General features: G+C 35.2%; 2 protein-coding genes across 2 annotated transcripts; both read right to left on the bottom strand.

The window, feature by feature from the left end:
• Nucleotides 1–2,359: 2,359 nt before the first annotated feature.
• LOC145089593 (uncharacterized) lies at nucleotides 2,360–2,896 on the bottom strand. The gene has a single exon (XM_079028014.1). The coding sequence runs from the start codon at nucleotides 2,894–2,896 to the stop codon at nucleotides 2,360–2,362; it is 537 nt and encodes a 178-aa protein (XP_078884140.1).
• Nucleotides 2,897–16,596: 13,700 nt separating this feature from the next.
• On the bottom strand, nucleotides 16,597–18,778 carry LOC145089592 (uncharacterized). Its single transcript, XM_079028013.1, has 3 exons — nucleotides 17,632–18,778; nucleotides 17,309–17,413; nucleotides 16,597–17,123 (listed from the first exon to the last, which is right to left on the bottom strand). Exons 1-3 carry the CDS (start codon nucleotides 18,776–18,778, stop codon nucleotides 16,597–16,599), a joined length of 1,779 nt encoding a protein of 592 aa, XP_078884139.1.
• Nucleotides 18,779–22,314: the final 3,536 nt, after the last annotated feature.

Here is a 22,314-nt window from a genome sequence, read left to right as displayed (position 1 = left end):
TAAAAGAGGAGGATTGTGAACGCTAGCTTGCTTGCTTGAACGGCATTCTGCTATAAAAGAAAATTGCAGAATTCCAGGCAGGGTTGTTTTGGGTATTTAATAATTCAATAACTACTCATTAAAAGAAAAGAAAAATAAGTCTGTTCTACTGTGTACATCATCTGCATTGAAGTTGTAAGTTTTTTACTCGGATCCTACCGTTGGATGTCTACACATGGGGTCCATGTTATAATGAATTATTTAAAACTTTTAATAATTTTAGGCCACCATAAATAAATGTTAAATAAATGCACTAGAGAGATAATAAAAGACTATCATATACATATTCCATGCATCATCTAAACACATACTTTGTGTTTGTTTTTTACTTTTTTTAATAAAAATTCAGAAATGATATATAGCATTCTTACATTCGTCGTCAATCATATTTACACTATCATTAATGTCATTGAGTTTTTCTTTTGAACAACAAACCACCATAAAAGTGAATTTTTGGAGATTCGAACATGAGACACACTTCATTTTTTAGTATTGAAATATGAAATGAATATCAATAATAGATCACCTTAATGGTTGTGTCATTGCATTATATCAGAGTTGATAGTTATGTTGCCTTTTACGTACATATGTATAGAGAAGATTGTTTAATGCAAATTAATAAGAGTAAACTATTCACAATGAAGGTCATTATCATATGATAGCAACAATTCTTGATGATTTTGGCATTGCATTGCACTCATATTCGTGCAACGTGTATAAGCACCAGCTAGCACTTGCATGCATGTTTCAGAAAATCATTTATAAACAAACACTGATTGATGCTCTTAGTTTTTGTGCATAACTGCGACTATGCATATGCCCTATAATTACAAGTGCCATTTTGGGGTATTATATATATGACTTCGTCATATGTCATATATGTCTATGCTTTCCAATGAGGGTGATGAATCACAAATTCTTGAAGGGAAAAAAACACAAGGGAAACATTAATGCCATAAAGAATGCAATTATACAACCCGACATGAAGTTACATAAAGATGCAAAAAGTTTATATTAGATAACACTGAGAAAAACAACAACAAAACAAGACATTATATTCAACAACCATTTTTCCTTTTGGATTGTTTCCGTATGATATGATGGATGTAACTTTTTCCATTATTAATATTTATGTACATTGATCATATTAGTTCATGACATTGCTATATATATGTTTTCTTCTGTTTAAGACTTCATATGAGTAGTATCGATTTTTTCTTTAAATTATAAGTTTGATGAATGAAGTATATACTAATATTAAGGTTTTAGAATGTTAAGACTATAACTAATTAATGCTATTTCTCTTTCATACAATTCTTATAGTTTTAGATTTTTTTATATATATACAATACTTGGTTCATGTGTAACCTTTAATTACTTGATATTTATATATATCTTCGATTTTTGGTCCACAAAATTTATTTGTTAATCTTTATTAATGGGTATTTCAGATGCTTATATAATTGTGAATCATTTTTATCAAACCATATATAGTTTAATTAAATACAAAAACTCTCACACACTCTGCAACGATTAACCAAATAGGCTGCAGATTTTTCAGACATACGTGTAGGGTATAATCTGTATATCACACTCAATCCCTTCTGGCTTTATTTAATATATATGAGAAATATATAATTTTGAAGGAAAAAAACAAGTTTTTGATGTGTGGATACAGAAGAATGTCGCAACTGATCGATAAGCTGTGCTTAATTGATGGTGGTCCAAACCCTAAATACGAAAACCATGAGGGTCTCTTTCCTTACTATATCCTACAATTAAATCTCTTTCACACTTAATTTTTGGTATCAAGATTTATCCACTTCGAGCACTTGTTGTTATTCATATCCTAACCACAACTTTTCTGGTATGCATTTACATCAAATGGATTATGATTCTTTTTTTAAGTTTGGCTACGACGTACCTTGCTACGTTCAAGTGTTCAACACACATTATGATATCATTTAATCCATATATACATATATACACAAACATATACATATATGTCATTCAGTTCATTAATGGTAATTAAAAGATCTGGTTATGTTTGTTTATTATTTTCTTGTTTTCACTTAGATTGGAAAGAGAGGTGTCACGCTTACCACAGGTAGACACAACTATAGATTTGTCACACTGCATCAAAATTTTACAATGTACAAGATGTGAATTGACACGCTTGCTGTGCTATTTTTTTCTAAAATTAATTTATATTAAAAATAATCAATTTAAGCAGCTTATTTGAAAACTAAAATTTCATTAACTACAAAGAAAATGACAACTAACAAACCAAAAAAACAAAGACATAGAATTTATCGGAAAGTTAACTGTTTAAATCATCGACCGGTTCTACATTAAGATCGATGTGGTTAACGATCCAAATATGTTCCGTCAAGTTTCTACGAAGAACATGATGGGTCTCAACGTCATAAATTATTGCCCTACTCGCCAAATACTCCTCGTTTCCAACCTCAAAAGTTTGTATTGGTGGTACGGTCTCGTTTTCATTATACTCACATATTGCATTTTCCTCATCTTCGAGAATTATATTATGCAATATGATACAAGTATACATCACCTCACTCATTTTCTTCAACAAAAAATGTAGGGTATTGAAGTGTATGTCAACATTTGTAAGAGCACTAAACACTCGTTTCACATCCTTCCACTGTTTCTCTTGAGCTTTCTTAAACTTCAACTTTTTTCGATCATTCGGACAATACCACGACTTCACAAAACAAGCATGCTCCAGATAGAGCTCTTCCAGAAGATAATACTCGTACCTATATGATGTTCCACGCACATTAAACGAAGAATCTGTTGCAGTCTCATTATACATGTCGTTGAATGACAGAGACATGTTAAGAACATTTATATCATTGAGGAACCAACAGAACAAAAGAATGCATGTCATATCCACAAAGCTTGTGTTGTCACCGCTTCAAGTATGATAGTTGGATAATCATGATCGCCTCGGGTGTATTGTCCTTGATGTACATTCAGGAAATTTCCCCATTCCCAGTGGAGGCAATCTAGGCTTCCTAACATTCCAGAGAAGCCATGCACATTCGAATAATAAGCATAAAATTGTTGGACGTCACTACAAGTAGGTTTGCGTAAATATTGTAGATCATACAATCTCATGACATACTTACAGAATTTGTGAAGGATTTGTCATGCAGTACGTCCAGACATCCTAAGATTCTCATCTAGTGCATCGGGGGAAGTGACATACGCTAATTGACGAAGTGCAGCAGTGCATTTTTGTAAAAGAGTAGAATCAATTGTACATCAAGCATCTGGTCGTTGTTGAAAATATGGACACGTTGTCGTGACGGCGTTAACGATAAGCAAAAACAAATGTTTGTGCATATGGAACCGCCAACGAAAATAATATCCTTGAAAAATCGTGTTTTCTACAAAATAATCTTGCATGAAGCGTTGGTGAGCCGATTCACGATTCCTTGGTATTGACCTTCTTTTTTTCGATATGTATTATCAACATTTTGTTGATGTCGTTTTTCTATCTTCTGCTCAGCCTCTTGAATGACATCTATGGTTGATCCAAACCACACATTAGACATGCTTGATAATGAAGAAGATGAAGATGACATTTTTAGAGAGAGTATAGAAGAAGGTTTTGATATGGTAAATGAATGAATGTTAGGTATTTGAAAAAATAAAATAAAAGAAAAGAGTCATTGCTCATCGGTAGAAGATATGCATTCAAACTTGGTACAATCTCGCTGAGTACCGAAGTCGAGTCAAGCTTATCGAGGTAGTTGTGCAGTGTTTGTCGAGTCCACCTCAGATTTTCCTAGCCTCACTGAAAACCACTTTGTTGAGCCTTATTGTCTATTGGTGATCATGGGGTTAGGTGAAGAATACTCCTAAAATGGTTGGGAATCGAAAAATGAGTTTTTGCATGCATATAATTTGAGAAACTAAATTAAATTTTTTTTATTTCTACTCATTTTTTATTCATATATAATAATGTCATGTGTAATCCATTATTAATTCTACCTTTTGCTTTTAACACTTGTTTTGATGTTAACATTTTTAGGCTATGCATTTATATTAAATGGATTAGAATAAATTATTGAAATTGTCTTTGTGGTTTAACAAAATTTCATGTTTGGTCCCTAACTTTTGTTTTGCACTCAGACCATCCTTAATGTTTGCTTTTGTTGCTTTTTTTGTCACCCGTAGATATAAAAAGACTATATTACCCTTTATATTTTTGTTTTTATATTATTTTGTTATTATTTATTAATTAAACAAATATATTAATATATATAGGTCCCACCATCACCACGACTTGCTAATGCCCACCATTACCTACCACAATAGGAAACCTACTAGCCGCCGGAAACCACCACCGATGACCTCCAGCCACGACTAGCCACTGTCACCTTTAATTCCGGTGAACACCAAAACTCTAGTGAACACCATAGTCACCTCTAGGAACACCACCGGCAACCAAATCAAATGAAACCAAAAACAAATTTAATTATGAAATCAAAAGTAAATCCAAACAAAAATATCCTAAAATTGGTGAAATCAAAATAATCACGGATCTGTTGCTCTAATTATTTTCTTTAACCTGACATAGAACATATTTCGAATTCATCATCACAAAAACCCCAAGCAAAACCCCAAATACCAACAATAATGAATGGGGAAGAGAGTATTTAGATTTCATGGCGGGGGAAAAACCTGACAAGTCTTCTACGAACCCTAATTCCCATGGATGTTCAAAGCTACAAAAAAAACTGATGCTTAAACCTACAAAAAAACACAAACACTAAATCTAATTTCATTTGTGTAACGAGTAGAAATAGAATTGGGGAAAATCCTTGGTTTTATACAAACTGGAAAAGTGATGAGATCAATTGATGATGAGGTGGGTTGTGAGGTTAATATGACAATGCTTGAAGTGGGTTAGGACCTTGGACCTACATCATGCTCCAATGACGATTTGGCTTCGCCGATCTTTCGTATCGCCTAGCAAAGATGATTGTATGAGATGCTAGCATCCACGGTGTAGTTATGTGAAATGGTTGCATCAATGGGTGGGGATAAAGGGTTTAGAGGATGAGGGTTGTCAGTGTAGGTTTTTTGAAAAATGAAGGAGACGAAGTGTTTGGTGAGGGGTTGATGGTTCTGAATTTTGGAGAAGGAGAAAACTTAGGTCTATAATGTGAAGGAGAAAAAGGTTGGTGGTGATGATTTCTTGTTTCGATGATGAAGCTTCTCATGACGAATAGTGGTGTTCTTTAATGGTAAATGGTTGTTATGGTGTTCATCAATGGAAGATGAATTGGAATGAAAAAGGATATGAGGAGGATCGGGTGTAGCGTTTGTTTGTGATTTTGTATCATCAATGTGTATTTAAGTGTAATGGATTAACTTGTTGACCAAAATTCAATCTTGATGAATATTAAACAAGTAAGGAAGGTGCAGAATGCACACTTGTTTAAGTTTATTCAAGATTCAAAAGTAGACTGTCATTTAGGGGCGAAGCCCCTAAACGAAAGGGGGCAGCTCCCCTGGGAGCGGGGTCCAAGGGGCAGAGCCCCTTAGAAATCTAAATTTTCTGTAAATGAACCTGTTTTTTGACTTCATTTTGCTCTTTATCAATGATTCGGTTTTAGTGATTGTTATTGGTTTTGACAGTTGGAGTAGTTATTTGGACAAAGAAAACTGTCTTGACATTTTTCAGACAAATGAACTACTTAATCATTTTGGTCATCATTTTCCTAGTACAATAACATTCATGAAATTCATAAACAACCATATTTTCTGTTCTTGCTCTCAATTCTGATTCTTATCCGATTAAAGATTGGGAGTACCATCCAAATACTTTAATATGAAACTAAAACCACAATTCTCAGAATTTCCAAGCCTTTCTATACCCAAATATTCTTACAGGGTATTAGGTGTATCCTTTAACAATAAATCAGTTTTTAATTAAAAAAATAAAGAAACAAATTGAAAACAAGATATTAAGAGCATTATAGTTATTTATTATTAGGTATTGACTTACAACGTAACAAAATTAAAACTTAGGGATCGTCTGAGTGCAAAACAAAAGATAGGGACCAAACACGAAATTTTGAGAAACCATAGGGACAATTTCACTAATGGTCCTTTAGCTTCACATTTTTTCTCTGAAATTATCTTTACGAAACTATTTTCCCTAAGATGTTGCATACAGAGCAAACCATGCATACAAATGGTCTTTACCGTTGAGTATTAGCTAACAGACATTTTTTATTTTACTTTGAAAAGTTTACATCTTATTATGGAATATATTCAAAATTTGATAAAACTAAATAATTTTATAAAATTAAATATAAAAATTTTATATCGAATCAATATAAAATTGTAAGTCTCTAATCTGCCTGTGTATCAATCAAATCTGCTTGATGGTGCGGAATCCCAATCAAACGGATGATGTCAGATAAAATAGAAGAGAAGAATATGATGAATCTATGTATGAATTGATTAGAATGAAAATCCGAATACAAAAGATTCACACACACAAAATGCTCTCTAGTTTCTCTCTTCTCACGTTCATCAATCAGTTCCTCACACCTTAACACCTATATTTATACAAGGGGAGAATGGGCTTGGTGGACATGGGCCGTAAATGGGTTTACGGCCGTAAACACATCCGTAAACACCTTACGGCCGTAAACACCAAATTGTTTACCGTCCAAGACACAAAAATACATTTTTCTAGAAAAGTAAAGTATAAATCATATTTTTGACCCAACAATCTCCCCCTTGGTTTATAGCTTTCTTTTCTTAATTGACCCAACAAGCTCCCCCTAAAAAGTAGCTGGCTCTTCTTGTCAATCTTCAATGGGAGCTCGGCTTAAACTTTAACCTTCGATTTCTTCACAACATCAGGATGAACATATGAATCTTCCATGAATGACTTCATCTTGAGCCCTTGAGCTTTTCTTCAAGATTTGGAATTGAATGCACATTGGGTGAGGATGCTTGATGTACTTATTCTTGAAAGATGGCGCTTTCAGCTTGAGAATCTTCAGAGAGAACAAATCTTCTAGATCACTTCAGCAGGTTTAAGATAGCAGCAGACTAATCGAGGACACTTCAATGCAATCCGTCACATAATCTTCAATTTCAACTTAACCTTGCTTCTAGGGTTGAAGGATTAAATGTTGAAAGAATAATCTTCATTTCTTGCTCCTTCGAATGAGAATTCTTCGATGCTCACGGACGAGGCTTTGGCTCAGAAATCTTCAACACAAACTCCATGAGTTTCATCTTCACCTGAAATCACTTTTCAAGACAAAACAAGACTAAAAGAAAACTTAGAACAAAAAGTAAAACAGAAATAACACTATTTTTTATTTTGATTTTTTTTTTTATTTTTGTTTGATTTTTTTTAAATTTTAATTCTCCCCTAATATTTAAATTAGAAGAACACTATGAACAGACTTAACAAAAACAAAAATAATAGCTAACTTTAAGAGTTTTTTGGGATCAAAGTTTTTAGACATCCTTTATCCGTTTATCAATACCTCTCCCTTCATGAATAGATCTGGTCAATCGCCGGTATTGTGGTCCACTTAAACACGAGAGATTGTGAAAAAATTAGGACATACTATAAGTGACAAGACAATGTGATCCTAAGTTCCTAGATAATATTCCTTAAGGACCATTCAGCTGACGACGACCAAAGATATTGTTGTCCACCTAAATTGAGGAACGAGATCTTCAGACAACCTGTATGTGTTCAATTTTAGTTGTACTAGAACGTGTTTCCCGCTTCTTGATATGCCCCAGCCATCAAAGACTTCCAGAGTACTCCTTACATCAGGTGAGCAGACAATCATTAGGAGAGAAGATAGATTCAGATTGTTATTGCTTATAGTTTTAGAGGGATTGAGAGGTAGAAGGTTGCATATGTTGTGTACCATGTTGGATTAGAAGTCACGCAAAGGAGACAGCATATGGCTAACAGATAAGAAGAATTTCATTAATATTATTTGTAGAGAAATAGAGTTGTATATGTTACAGTCCAAGTCGGATCTCCCGATCACGCAGAGGAAGCAACATATGACTGACAGATAGAGAGAAAGAAAAAAAAATTCTACAGACCTAATTCATCGGAATTTACCAGTCACCCCATCCAACGGAAATTAAGGACAAAATCCGCACATCGAGGAAAAGTGAATCCACAGTTCTAGATACGGGTTAGTTAATGTGACCAGTAGATTCCCATGTATATCTCCCTGCTTAACCTATTCGAGCGTCGTGATGTCAGGTTAAACGGGTCTAACTAGGTCAAAGTTTGTCAAGTCCTTAAATTCATTAGGTTCAACTTTCCCTAGTCAAGTCCATTTAAAATTTTTCGTGCCTACCAGCGCATCGAGCACAGAGCGTAGACAATTCAACTTAGGTACGTTACGCAAATTCAGATTGCCTGTTATCACTTGCTAATTTCATTTCCCAAAACATCTCCCTCAAGCACATTCCATAACCAACATATATATATTTTTATTTTCTGATTTTCTAATGTTTTTGGATTTTTTCTTTAAATTTTCTAATTTTTTTTTCTTTTTTTTTTATTTATTTCTCCCCTTAAATTTGTGCATAGGAAAGAAACGAAAGTAAATGCGCAAATTTAAACTATCCTAAAAAAATTAGTCTTTAAAGCGAATCAACTTAAGAAAAACTCAGGAGTATAGAGAAGAAAACACAAACCGTAATTCACCGTTTGAATTTGCATCCAGAAGCTTTGAGAACAGCACGCATAATCTCATAACAGATCCAAAAATTCTTCATGTCATTAAGCACTAACCCTATGAGTGATCCCTTCCTTTCTTCCCTTCCCGTAAAGGACACATACTCTCAAATAATGTTCTGAGTGTTGTACAGTTGAGAGATGTCCCCAATCATATGCCAGGAGCAGCCACTATCAACAAACCGAAGTCTGATGATATACCTCCATAGCTGCTCCGACACAGAGCGGGATCAGTTGGTCTTTGGAACCCAATCCATTTTAAAACTTGGTCAACCTTTGTCATCAACGCAAGATACTCTCTCCCATGATATATCCTGCTTATCACAAACAGAAGACGATGAAATATTAGAGTCATTAGAAGATTTGGGAGTTTTCACCTTTGGTACCCATCTATATTCGGATTTAACCCATTTCTTGTTCGATCCAATGGGTGCATCGACACTTGATTTGGAACTTGAAGTCGGACGTTGAGATGACTTTGACCTAGCCGGTCTTTGTTTCGCTGGAGCATCTCTTGATTTGGACTTCTTGGCCGACATTTCCTTCATGCCCTTGGGATTCGAATTCTTGGCCTTGTGGGTTTGATTCTTGACCTTCTACGCATTCCAGTCGCTATTGTCTAAATGTGACCTTGAGGGATTTCTTTTGGAGTATCTCCCTCTTGGCTCGTTATGCCAGCCTTATGCATAGTAGGGAACATATGCGCTTGGACAATTTATGGCAATATGTCCAGGTGTTCCACAGTGAAAACAAATCTTTTTCTTCACTGTGAAGTTATTTCTTCCTGCCCCTGGTGGCGTATCTTTGCCTTGTCTCTTGCTTTTCCCACACGCACAGTTGCAACAGGCACTCTGTTTAGCTTGAAATGGTGGCCTGTATTTACCAACGGCAGGTTGATTAGAAGCAACAGATTCAGAGTTCAAGGGGTCGTTTGTTTGTTCAGTAGAACTCTCCTTGTTCTCATCCTCTGTTACTTTGTCTGCACAAGAAGTAGAAGCATTAGTATCGTTCAGCTCAACACCCTTAGTTTCCTGTTCAACAACTGGTTTACCGTATACCATAAATGGTTCTCGGTCAATCTCTTCCTGAGTCAAAGGTATGGATATATAGTTATGATTGTAAGGAGGAGGAACACTATCATACCCTAAACCCTTGTTTTGATTATCTTTGAATTTTAATTGGGTTTCAAATAAGGACTCGATTGTCTGACTTGACACAGTATAATTTTTGAAACTAATATTTGTTTTTCCACACTTAATTTTCAAAGCGTCAAGTTCTTCAGTTACAGCAGCAAATTTTTCCTTAATGTAATCATAATTTTCACACTTATTGCTGTAATCTTCTTGAAGCTTTCGGAAATCCTTGATTTTGGCTTCTAATTGAGCTTTCAGAGGTTTCTGACCTTTCCTAAGGGTATATCCTTCGTATTTCTGGTCCTCAACTTCTCTTTTTAATAAATCAATTTGTTCCAGAAGAAATTTAATCGTAGTTCCACAAGCTAGAGTACATGTAACTTCAGTGACCGGAATGTTTTCAGAACTCATTTTTTTTAAATTTCCCTTTGACTTAAAAACCGAGAAAGTCAACCTTAAAAATCAAAATTAAAAAAATCAAACTCAAAGTCAAACTTGAAAACTCAAACTTAAAAGTCAAACCGAAAAGCTAAATTTGAAAATTTAAAAGTTAAAACAAAAAAGTCAAATTTTAAAGTCAAAGGTCAAACTTGAAAGTCGAAGTCAAAATTTTAAAGTAAAAAGTCAAAAATAAAAGTCAAAAGTTAAAAATAAAATCAAAAAAATAAAAACAAAAAATTTTGGGTTGAAATGGAATTTTAAAATAAAAGGAAATTGATTTGTTTGGGCTGAAAGTGTAAAAAATGCGAAACTTGAAGCGAAAAAGACGGGTTATGTTTTAAAATTCGGAGGAATGACACAAGGATTCTATTAGCCGAGTTGGATAAGGCGCAGGCTTGTTGAGCTGGAGGTCGCGGGTTTGAAACCCGGCACCTGCACCTTCGCTTTCTTTTTATTTGACGCTGTGAGGCTTGCTGCTGCTTAGCCGGCTTCCCGAGCCGCGATCCGAGCCGAGCCGAGGCCGCAAACTCCGGCCGCAAACCTCCGGCGACCGTGAACAGTTTCTGGCCGCTAACTCCGGTCTTGAACTCCGAAACCGTAGCTACCAGCCGCAAACTCGATCAAAAACCTTTTTTTAATGAAAAACACAAAGAACAAATCCCCCTTATTTTTCAGAGATCTATCCAAAAACGCAAGAATATTTCGAAAATAAGATCAAATAATGCTCCAAATCTGACAAAATTGACTGATACAACCAAGCTCTTATACCAATTGTAAGTCCCTAATATGCCTGTGTATCAGTCCGATCCGTTTGATGTTGCGGAATCCCAATCAAACGGATGATGTCAGATAAAATAGAAGAGAAGAAGAAGAATATGATGAATCTATGTATGAGTTGATTAGAATGAAAATCCGAATACAAAAGATTCACACACACAAAATGCTCTCTAGTTTCTCTCTTCTCACGTTCATCAATCAGTTGCTCTGTAACACCCAAAGTTTGGAAGGCCAAGAATGGAAAGAAAACCCTAATTTTAAGGGGCGACTCGGCGAGTCTGAGCGGGATCCGGGTCGAGGAGTAAGTGACCGAATCGGCGAGTCGGCCAAGGAGACTCGGCGAGTCTGGTCTGTGCGAGGAAAACCCTAAATTCGGGACTTGGAGCCTATTTAAACGTCTCATTCTCTCCCCTAGGGTTCCTTTACTGCCTCTTTCACCTAGAACATCGAACCTTAAGCCCCATTGTTGCCCATTCAAGCTTCCAAGCCATTTTTGAGTGATTTGAAGGAAGAAGAAGAAGGAGGAATCATTGAAGCTTCAAGGATTGGCCTTGGATCTGAAGATTGGGGAAACTTTCTGAGTTATTGAAGGTATTAAGTCGTTTCCCTCCTTTAGATCTATTTTGGTTGTGAGTTTTGGGGGCTTTTTAGCCATGATTAGCTACCCCTTTTGAGTTAGAAGCCAGATCTGAAGTTGCTACTTCGGATCTAAGCATATTATGGTCTTGAGAAGCATAAAGTATCTGCCCTTGAGTTGATTATGGAGCCTCTTTGCCTTAAACCCTAGTTTATGGTGTATTTTGCCTAGATCTCCTTCTCTACACGTAAAGTTTGCAACTTTATGTGAGGAATAGGATTGGGAAGGGTAGATCTACAATTTAGAGTCCATGCATGACTCAAAAGTCCTCTGCATGTATGGAGATCTGAATGGACTCGGCGAGTAGCATTAAGATTTGGAGGAACTTGAGGAGTGGGATGAACAGCTCGTCGAGTCAGATGGAGTTGGGCAGGAACTCGGCGAGTTGGAAGAACAACTCGGCGAGTCTGTTGAAGATTGTCTTGGACTCGACGAGTCTGTTCTTGGACTTGGCGAGTCAGGTCGCGAAACCCCAAACCCTTCAAGTTGAGACTTGAATCAGTGAGTCGAATGGAGACTCAGTGAGTTGGACAGGTCAGGACTCGAAAATCGGTAGACTCGGCGAGTCATGGACTGACTCGGCGAGTCTAGTCGCGAATGGGAGGACTCTGAACATATGAACTCGGCGAGTCAATAGGGTGACTCGGCGAGTAGGGTTGACCTGGAAGGTTGACTTTGACCAGGACTTTGACTATGACTAGAGTTGACTTGGTTGTTTTTCGGGGGTCAGTTGGACTTAGTGTTGCATTGATATTGGTAGCTCGAGGAGCGAGTGGAGCAGGAGTTCAGAGAGTGTCGGGCAGCGGCTAGTGGGATCGTCAACAAGTTCAGCCAGTACAGGTGAGTTTCCCTTTGTGTGAATGGGTCTAAGGCCACAATGTCGGCTCATGTAGTTATGAGTTGAAGACCCGGGGGTTAGCCCTAAGCACAGTATGCTAGTATGATATTCAGGACAAGGTCCAGTGGTAGCGGGCGGGTGCCCAAGGAATGGTTTATGTGGTAGTTTATACTTGTCGTCTGTGTGATGCTTGTATGTGCCTGGTGGGGAGGTGAGTGTGGGCGAGGTCCCGTAACTCACCAATAGCAGAGTGTGGATGGTGTTCCACATCTCATTAGCAGCAGATCACGGACGAGGCCCGAGTTAGGAAAAAAGTAAGTGTGGGCTGGGCCCGTATCTCACAATCAGTAGGAGCATGGACGGGGTTCCATGACTCATCAGTAGCAGGGTAGGGGCGAGGCCCAAGATAGGCGAGGCCTTAGGACAGGATCAGTTGTATGTGTTTAGCTTATGTGTTGTGATATGTTTATGTGTTATTATTTTTTAGTGGGCAAGGCCCTGTGACAGGCGAGGCCTCATTGAAACAGATATGTATCCGAGCGAGGCTCGAAGCCAGGCGGAGCCTGGAGCGGCAGGGTCGTTGTAGCGGGCGAGGCCCAAGGTAGGGGGCGAGGCCCAGGTTAGCGGGCGTGGCTCAATATGTGCAGTATGTGGTTGTGCATGGTATGTGGTAGGGTGGGGAACTCACTAAGCTTCGTGCTTACGGTTTTCAGTTTTGGTTTCAAGTGCTTCCGATAGCGGGGGGAGGAGCTCGGGGTGATCGCATGGCACACACCATAGATTAGATAGCCTGGGAATGTTCACTCTGATAACGAACATGTATTTTGGAAATTGAAACTCTGTTTACGTTTTGGAATGATGAATTCACTTAAAGTAATGTTTTATTAAAATAATATTTTAGTCTTGAATTTTGGGACGTTACATGCTCACACCCTAACACCTATATTTATAGAAGGGGAACATGGGCTTGGTGGACATGGGTCGTAAATGGGTTTACGGCCGTAAACACCAAATTGTTTACGGTCCAAGACACAAAAATACATTTTTCTAGAAAAGTAAATTATAAACCATATTTTTGACGCAACAATAAAATTTATTGTACTTATATTATGAAATAAAAACCGAAATATATTTTTATCTATAACTCAAAACCACATACCTATATTTTTAAAAGAAAATAGCAACATACTATTATGTCTATAATAACGTATTTTTTATAATAACACATCATGTTTTTTTTTCATAAAATTAAATATGTGTATAAGATAAATGAAGATAAATATTAAAAATTACATAATATAAAAATTAAAAGTAATAAAATGATGTTTTTATGCTTCAAATATTTATAGATAAAAATAGAAAACGAAAATATTTAATTATGTATTTTAATTTTAAATACTTTAGATAAAATTTAGACAACAATAATGATTTATATATTTAAAAAATATAATAACAAAAATGTGAAAAAAAAAAAGAGTCGAAAATGAAAAAAAAAATGACAGACTAAAATTGTAATATATCAAAAGGTGCCTGTGTAAAATTTCACAAATAATCATTAAGCAAGTTTCACAAAATGTTAGAAATAGTCCATAACTAAAATTCTTTCAACTTAACAGATTCATGTAAAGGACATCCACGGTAAAGACCATTTGTATCTAAGATTTGCTCTCTAGTGACCATCTTAAAGAAAAAGGTATCGTAGGGACAATTTCAAGAAAAAAAAATATAAAACAAAAGAACCTTTGGTGATATATATTATATATATATATATATATATATATATATATATATATAAGTTTTGCTACTACGTACCTTACTAAGTTGAACACACATTATGATATGTTTTAATCTATCATTCCTAATAAATAAAGAACTTTTTACCACATATCATCTTGTTCTTCTTTTAGACACATTGTATTTTCTAGAATTTTTGAATTTTTTATTTTTCACTTGTCATTTTAATGTATTTTTCATTTTATTAAACTAAAATTTCATATTTAATATGTAAGTTAATATACATGTAAGATATTTATTAGAAAGAATTTAGATATGTAATGTATTCAATAAATTAAAGCCTAATTAATTTTAATAATTCAAAAAATTTGTCATTTTTCTTATAAATTCAAAAATTTCAAATTGTTAAAATTTCATGTTTGATTTTTTTAAAAATAAACTCATGTACTACATGGGTGTCACACCTAATATATATATATATATATATATATATATATATATATATATATATATATATATATATATATATATATATATATATATATATATATATATATATATATGTCATTTAGTTCATTTAAAGGTAATTAAATGATTCGGTCATGTTTGTCTATTATTTTTTTGCATTGGTGATCATGGGGTTAGTTGAAAAGTACTCCTAAAATGGTTATGAATTGCATGCAAATAATTTGAGAAATTAAATGTTTATATTTTTATTCACATAGAATAATAATAAAAATAATGACACGTTTAATCCATTATTAATTCTGACTTTTGATTTTTAACATCTGTTTTGATTTATTAAATAAGAAGATGGATAAGAACAAAAACTATAATAATATTTGATTTCTCATATAATTTACATGTAAACTCTTTTCGGAAAATGATGAATACATGCAAATCTTTTAGGAAAATGACACTTAATGGCTTAGAAGATGAACTAATAACATATATCATACATGAAAATATTGTAGAAAAATGTTTGTGGGAATCTCACATCTTCGTTTTCTAAAAGTAATTTTCGGAAATACTTTTGAGTTGTTTTTTGTTTTATTAAAAAATTTCTATTTGAGTAATTGAGATTTCAAAGCAAATATAAAGTGTAGATTAATGTATATATATATACGAAAGTGCAAAAGAGGGAATAATATTCATGGAGACATACCAGCATGATTTGTGCCACCATTTATGCTACGGCTTACGAGACACCATTTATGCTACTGCCTAAGAGAGAACAAGTTTTTATCTATCTATTTTTGACCTTTGTAGATAGATTTCTCTATGGGAGTCATGAAATCATAATAAGACAACACTTATAACTCCATTTTACAATAAAAAAAAATATTTCTTGGAATTCATCATTACAAGAAGTTGATGTTCATTATATTTTTCTTAAGACTATTAGACGATCAGGTACGGTCTGTTACCATCCGTTATTGTTGATATGGTAGTGCCTTAACGGCGTGGTAACGGGTGAACACCCCCTCCCCCACCTGTTATGTGGTATGCCGTTGTAAGGATGATAACGAGCTATAACGTGTTTGATTTCTTTGACTTTTTTGAATTCTACCACGTTCATTTTCCACAAAATAATAATAATAATAATAATAAATATAATTTTTTATCTAGAAATATATAGTTCTATCTTACTTTTAGTAATTTCTTTCTTTTCTTTCCCCATATTTTATAAAATTTCAATACTTCACAATTTAAAAAAAATAGATTTGTTTGATCTGTTTGACCCGTCTAACGATGATAATGTTGATGATGATATATTCTTCTCTACGATGTATGAGTATTGCATGAACATGGTACAACAACCAGATTCAGTTCATCTATTAATCAGACATGTGATGTTAAACAGAAATCACAAAGAAGGACATCGATGTCTAGTTCACGATTATTTTGGTGATAATTGTGCCTATCAGGCAAACGATTTAAAAAGAATGTTTCGTTTGCGAAAAATTGTGTTTGTACGGATAGCCAACAATTTGACATGTTTTTTTTCAGGGTTGCAAGTTCCAACAACGACGTTAATGTTCTTGATCAGTCACCAATATTCGACGATCTTTTGTCAAGAAAGGCACTAGATGCAGTGGCGGAGCTTGAACAGTTAATTGGGGGGGGGGGGGGGGGGGGGGGGGGGGATATTTTAAACTGAGATTAACATTCTTAAAAAAAAAACAAATTGATTTCAACAAATAAACACCTAGAAAAAGAATTAAAACTCAGTCCAACGACCTTTAATGTCTTTAAAATCATCAATTACAGACTTCAAATCAATATTTGCAACGATTTTTCTTTTTTTGTAAATCACCAAGTTGTTTGCGAGAAAATCATCTGGCATCTTATTGCGAAGACGGTTCTTGAATATTTTCATTGCTGAAAATCCCCTCTCTGTTGTTGAGGTAGAAACCGGAAGTGTCAAGATTAACCGAACCACTCTATCAAGCAAATAATATGTCTCACGTTTCTGAGTTTCCACAAGACGCTTGCATAGGTCAGAAATAGTTGATACACCACTTAGCATGGGATTCTTTGTGATATCAATATTAAAAATCTCCAATTGATATCGTAATTGAATCATCTCTTGCTCTGTAAAATCTTCAAGATAATACTTCTCAACAAGAAGACAAATTTGATCAACATTAATCACTTTAGAAACTAAAGAAGAACTAAGACTTAACAACTCCATCGTCCGATCATTGAATCTACTATTCAACTCGTGTAATTGTTTGTCCAATGTGGCTGTAAACAAATCCACTCGATAAAAATGTTCAAAAGTAACATGATTATCTATTTTTCAAGGCCGGTATTGAGTAGAAGTATATGGAGCATTCATATATGACATATTTATTTGATATTTTTCACAAAAAAAAACTTTACTTGTGCAAGTAAAGACTCTCATCCCTTGTTTCTGAAATCATTTAGACCCTCCTTTGTTGCTGAAACTAATTCCATGACATTAAAAATATCTTGGGATTTCTTTTGTAGAGCTTGAGAAAGTATATCCGTTTTCCCATTACTTCCTTTACCAGCTGAAGAATACACACAAACTCAAATGATTTCAGATAACAGTAAGCTGCATCAACATCTCCACGTCAAGAATAAGTAGCAAATACGTCATCAATTATTCCTTGGAGAACAACACGAGTGCAAGAAAACGTGTTAAGAAAACTGCAAACGGAACGAAAATGAGAACCCCAACGTGTGCCACCAGCTCTTCTTAATGTCCCAACTTGATTTAATCATTTACCTGATTCGATTTGACCTACTTCTAATAATTGTTCAATCTCAGTTGCATTTGCCTTTTGTAACTCATTATGATGCTTACTGGAAGCACAAACTACATTAATTGTAAAAATCAAGTTTGTGAAAAATTGGTGTACCAGAATAATTTCCCTTGAAGCAGCCACCAAGGCTAGTTGCAATCTATGAGCAAAGCAGTGAACACAATATGTATAAGGACAATCCTTAAGAACAAGTGCTTGTAATCCGTTCCATTCCCCTCTCATATTACTAGCATCATCATAACCTTGGCCACAGATTTTACTAACATCAAATTGATAGTGTAAAAGTTGTCTCCACATATTTGTTTTCAAGGTTAATGACAAGGTATCCCTAACATGAACCAAATCCAAGAACCTTTCCCGTATGATTCCTTCCGCATCAACAAATCTCAAAACTATCGCCATTTGCTCTTTTTTAGACTCATCCCGTGACTCATCAACCATGACACAAATGTATGAATCCCCCACTTCACTATGAATATGCTTTTGAACTTTATTTGCAATAATACTAAGAATTTCATTTTGAATTTCCCTAGAAGTATACTTTGAATTATAAGGAGCTTTCTCTAATATAACATTTGCAACTTCATCATTATACGACGCTAGAAGTTTTAGTAGTTGGTGAAAATTACCATGATTTTTGGAATCAGTAGTTTCATCATGTCCTCGTAAAGCACAAGCTTGGAAGGTCAACCAACGAACTGTGTCAATTGACACTTTTAATCGTAAACGATTCTTCAATATTTGCGCTTCATTTTGCTTCGCTATAATATTTTCAATGTGTGCTGCTTGGTTCATCAAGTTTTCAGCGAATGCAAAAGCATTTCTATGTTGTGAGCAACCAATATGTTTCAAGAACGCATAATTTTTCCTGTCATTAACTTTTTTCCAATTGTCAAATCCTTTAACAGTAAATGCATCGTAACCATGACACACACTTGGTTTATCATTAAATATATAACAAATAAAACAATAAGAAGCGTGTGTTGATGGAGAAAACTCTAGCCAATTAGGGAAAATGTTGAACCAAGAATATTGGAATCTACGAGGATGTTTCGTTGAACCTTTAGCTTGATACTCCTTAAGACGTATCTGGAAAGGTCCTAAATTCATATAAGCTCGTCTCACTTGTTCCCTTAAATTAACCAGATAATCCTAAATTTGCTTTCGTTTAGTGGCTCACTTGTTGAAGCTATGTGACGTTTACTCTCTTCACTTTCATGATTAGTTTCTTTATAAGCTACCTTTCTTTTGTAAAAATAGTCTATGTTTTTCATCTATCCCATCATTATATCTATAAAAATCAATATGAAGGAACAATTGATTCAATCAAAATCAAAATTAGAACAATAACCAATAACTCATTAAACAATTAACAGTGTGTGAAAACTAAAAAGGTGAACTGAAATCAAAAGGGATTAAGTGAAAACACAAATCAAAAATTAAAACAATAACCAAATCAATCTTTGTTTTTAGCTTTGTTTGAAGCATAACAAAATCAATTTTTTTATATACCTGTTTCGTGTCCTACAGCTTACAAATTACAATAAATCATAACTGAAAGAAGACTAGAAGAGCTAAACAAATCATAATTGATAAATCAAATTGACAAATGACATCCAAGTTAAAAAAGAAACTCTAATTCCTAATTTGGAGTTTGGACCGAGAGAAAAGAGATCGAGCCAGCGACAGAAACTCGCAAACAGGCAAACAGCAGCAGCAGTGCATTGCAACACAACATAAAACTAGAAAAGAAAGAACAGGATTCAGGATTCCATACCTGATTTTTGGTGAATGGCGCTTAGCGATGGTGAGAGTGAGACTAGGTGAGTAAGGCGACAACGACAACATGCAACAACAATTCAACGAATGGCAAAGAACCGATTTTGATTTCTTGACTATTTTCTTGGACAATTTGGACTATGATTCGAGTCTGATGAGGAATCGGGAGGGGCCAAAGACAAAGTTTTAAAATAGAAGGGCTATGACTAATTTTTTTGAACTATAATTCCTACTTCTAGCCTAAAAATCAGGGGGGCCACAACCCCTCCTGGCCCTATAGATTCTACGCCCCAGACTAGATGCTAATTTCACAGTGAATGGAAATGAATATAAGTTTGGATATTTACCTTACAGATGGTATATCCACCAACTTCCACTTTTGTGAAGGTGTTTCGACACCTAGTAGGACTAAGAAATAAATTTCCAAGAGAAGACAAGAAGGAGCACGTAAGGATGTGAAACATGCTTTTGGAGTTCTAAAGTCGAAATGGCACATAGTACAACATGTGGAATGACCATATCAGTTAGGCATTTTACAAGATATTATGTATGCATGTATCCTAATGCATAACATGGTGATTGAAGATAAAGGATGAAATATTGCAGAGTATTTGGCTATGGAGCCGAGACACGTGAAATTTCAATCAGAGACATCCGAATATTTACATAGAGTCGTTGATATTCAAGATGCACGAAAACACAAACAACTATGAGTAGACTTGGCAGATTATATAAACGATGGTAACCAAGATAAATAATTTAGTGTAGCACCCGGATCAGGTGCACATTATCTTTAATATTTTAAAGTTAAAGTTTTAATATTTTCCCTTCTCACGACATGAGGAATACCTTCTCATGTCGTGAGTAGCGATTCAGACCCGTGCATCATTTTAAGGCTCACAACGTAAGCAGTAAAGTACTCACGACGTGAGGACGACTAATGACCAAAAACCCTAAGTTTTTGGTATTCAAGGAAATGAGAGGGTTAGGATTTCGCACCCTCAACCTATTTCATTATCTAAACATTCAGAAACCCTGATATTACTCCTCCCTAAGATCGTTTGTCATTTGGGTGCATTTCTAGCTTGAAGAAGAAGAAAAGAAGAAGGAAGTGCTCTAATGGTAGTGTGGGCAAAGAATCATCATCCTCACCATCTTTTCCTGCTTTTAGACCCTTGTAAGTATCAATGGCTCCAAATTTATTGCTTATCATGGATAGATCTTGAGTTTTGTCCATCTTATTGATGTTATTGCATGCTTGAGTGGAGTGAATCCATAAAGTTGGAAACTTTATGGATTTTAAGAGTCCCTAGAGCATTATATTGTTTAGATCTAGAAGTTGGTATGGATTTAAGGCATGCATGAAAGATTGAAGCTTATTTCTTCCATTTTTGACCAAGAAATGGATGATCATGTTTGGTGCATGCATGGACACAAAGGAAAAAAATTATGGACCTTAGGGGTCCCCTTTAGCTTCTAGAAGAAATGGACTCAAAGACTTAATGGAATACGTACATAAAATGGTAACCCTTAGCCACATACAACGCTCATGACGTGATATGTAAGATCTCACGACGTGAGATTCGGAGCATCCCCGTCTTCTATTAGAACCCTTGGAGCTCATGGCATGAGAATGGGTGCTCAAGTCGTGATGCCCATTCATGTGGCTTCTTTGACTAGTTTAGGTCGAATCGAGTGGGAAACAGATCGAGTTCGTTGTCACAACATGACCAATGCCAAGCCACGACATGAGATGAGTTGACTTTGACCAAGTTTGACTTAAGGATATTTTGGGTACTTCATATTATGTTTAAGATTTGGTTCATTCTGATGATTAGTTTCGGTTTGAGGTGAAATTCGCAGTCACGACCTCATCAACTAGTATTCGGTTTCTGAGGTGAGTTTTCTTCACTATACTTGCGGGTCAAAGGTACCAAGGCCGGCCTGTTGGATTAGATATCAAGTTATGGACAGTATATTATCGTGTTGTAGTGATCTGTTAGATCAGTATCTTGGTATATAGGATGATGCTATGCTTAGTGATCTGTAAGATTTGTTTGATTGTCTGTTGACTGGTTATATATATATATATATATATATATATATATATATATATCTGTGTGTGTGTGTCGACATGTTGTGTGTGGTTGGGTTGAGGCGGACCAGTGTAGACTGATGTGACAACCGTCAATTTTCGGTCAAGTCAAAGTCAACTAAAGTCAACAAGTCAAACCGGTCAACTCAATTTGCTGTGAGTATTAGAGTTTACGTTATGTAATTTCTAAACAACTCTCTATTCTAATGAGAGATCATAAATCGAAAAGTGCGTACATCTAGATCTCCTTAACCTAAAACGGTGGTACGTGGAGAGCCAAACCGATAAAACAATGTTACATACTCATCGGGAGTATGCACAATCCTTAAACAAGGCTTAACGGGGTTTACGGACCTTGCAGTGCGAAGCCGGACACTCAAAAAGGTCACCAATGAAACCTCTCTCAATCGTTTTCACTCCATCTCTTCTTATCAGAAATCTCTCCCAAATCTCTCTAAGTATGTGAAACCTCTCCCAAATCTCTCTTTGTATGAGAAACCTCTCTAAGAATGTCAAATATCTCCCACATATCTCTTTGTATGAGAAATCTCTCCAAGAATGTCAAATCTCTTCCAAATCTCTCTAAGAATGTGAAATCTCTCCCACATATCTCTTTGTATGAGAAATCTCTCCAAGAATGTCAAATCTCTCCCAAATCTCTCTAAGAATATGAAATCTCTCCCAAATATCTCTCTGTATGTGAAATCTCTCCAAGTATGTCAAATCTCTCCCAAATCTCTCTAAGAATGTGAAATCTCTCCCACATATCTCT

Source organism: Lactuca serriola, chromosome 2 (assembly GCF_051521515.1).
Source record: "Lactuca serriola cultivar US96UC23 chromosome 2, Lser_US96UC23_V15, whole genome shotgun sequence".
In the NCBI taxonomy this organism is placed as follows: domain Eukaryota; kingdom Viridiplantae; phylum Streptophyta; class Magnoliopsida; order Asterales; family Asteraceae; genus Lactuca; species Lactuca serriola.
The sequence above is the reverse complement of the archived record's forward strand: the minus strand, read 5'-3'. Positions and strand labels throughout refer to the sequence as shown.

What these genes read in the sequence shown, in the direction of transcription:
- LOC145089593 (XM_079028014.1), bottom strand. Translation starts at nt 2,896, where the DNA reads ATGTCTCTGTCATTCAACGACATGTATAATGAGACTGCAACAGATTCT.
- LOC145089592 (XM_079028013.1), bottom strand. Translation starts at nt 18,778, where the DNA reads ATGAATTTAGGACCTTTCCAGATACGTCTTAAGGAGTATCAAGCTAAA. An exon ending in AGTAGGTCAAATCGAATCAG is followed by an intron (nt 17,414 to 17,631) that starts GTAAATGATTAA and finishes TGTATTCTTCAG; the next exon opens with CTGGTAAAGGAAGTAATGGG. An exon ending in AGTTTCAGCAACAAAGGAGG is followed by an intron (nt 17,124 to 17,308) that starts GTCTAAATGATT and finishes ATTTGTTTACAG; the next exon opens with CCACATTGGACAAACAATTA.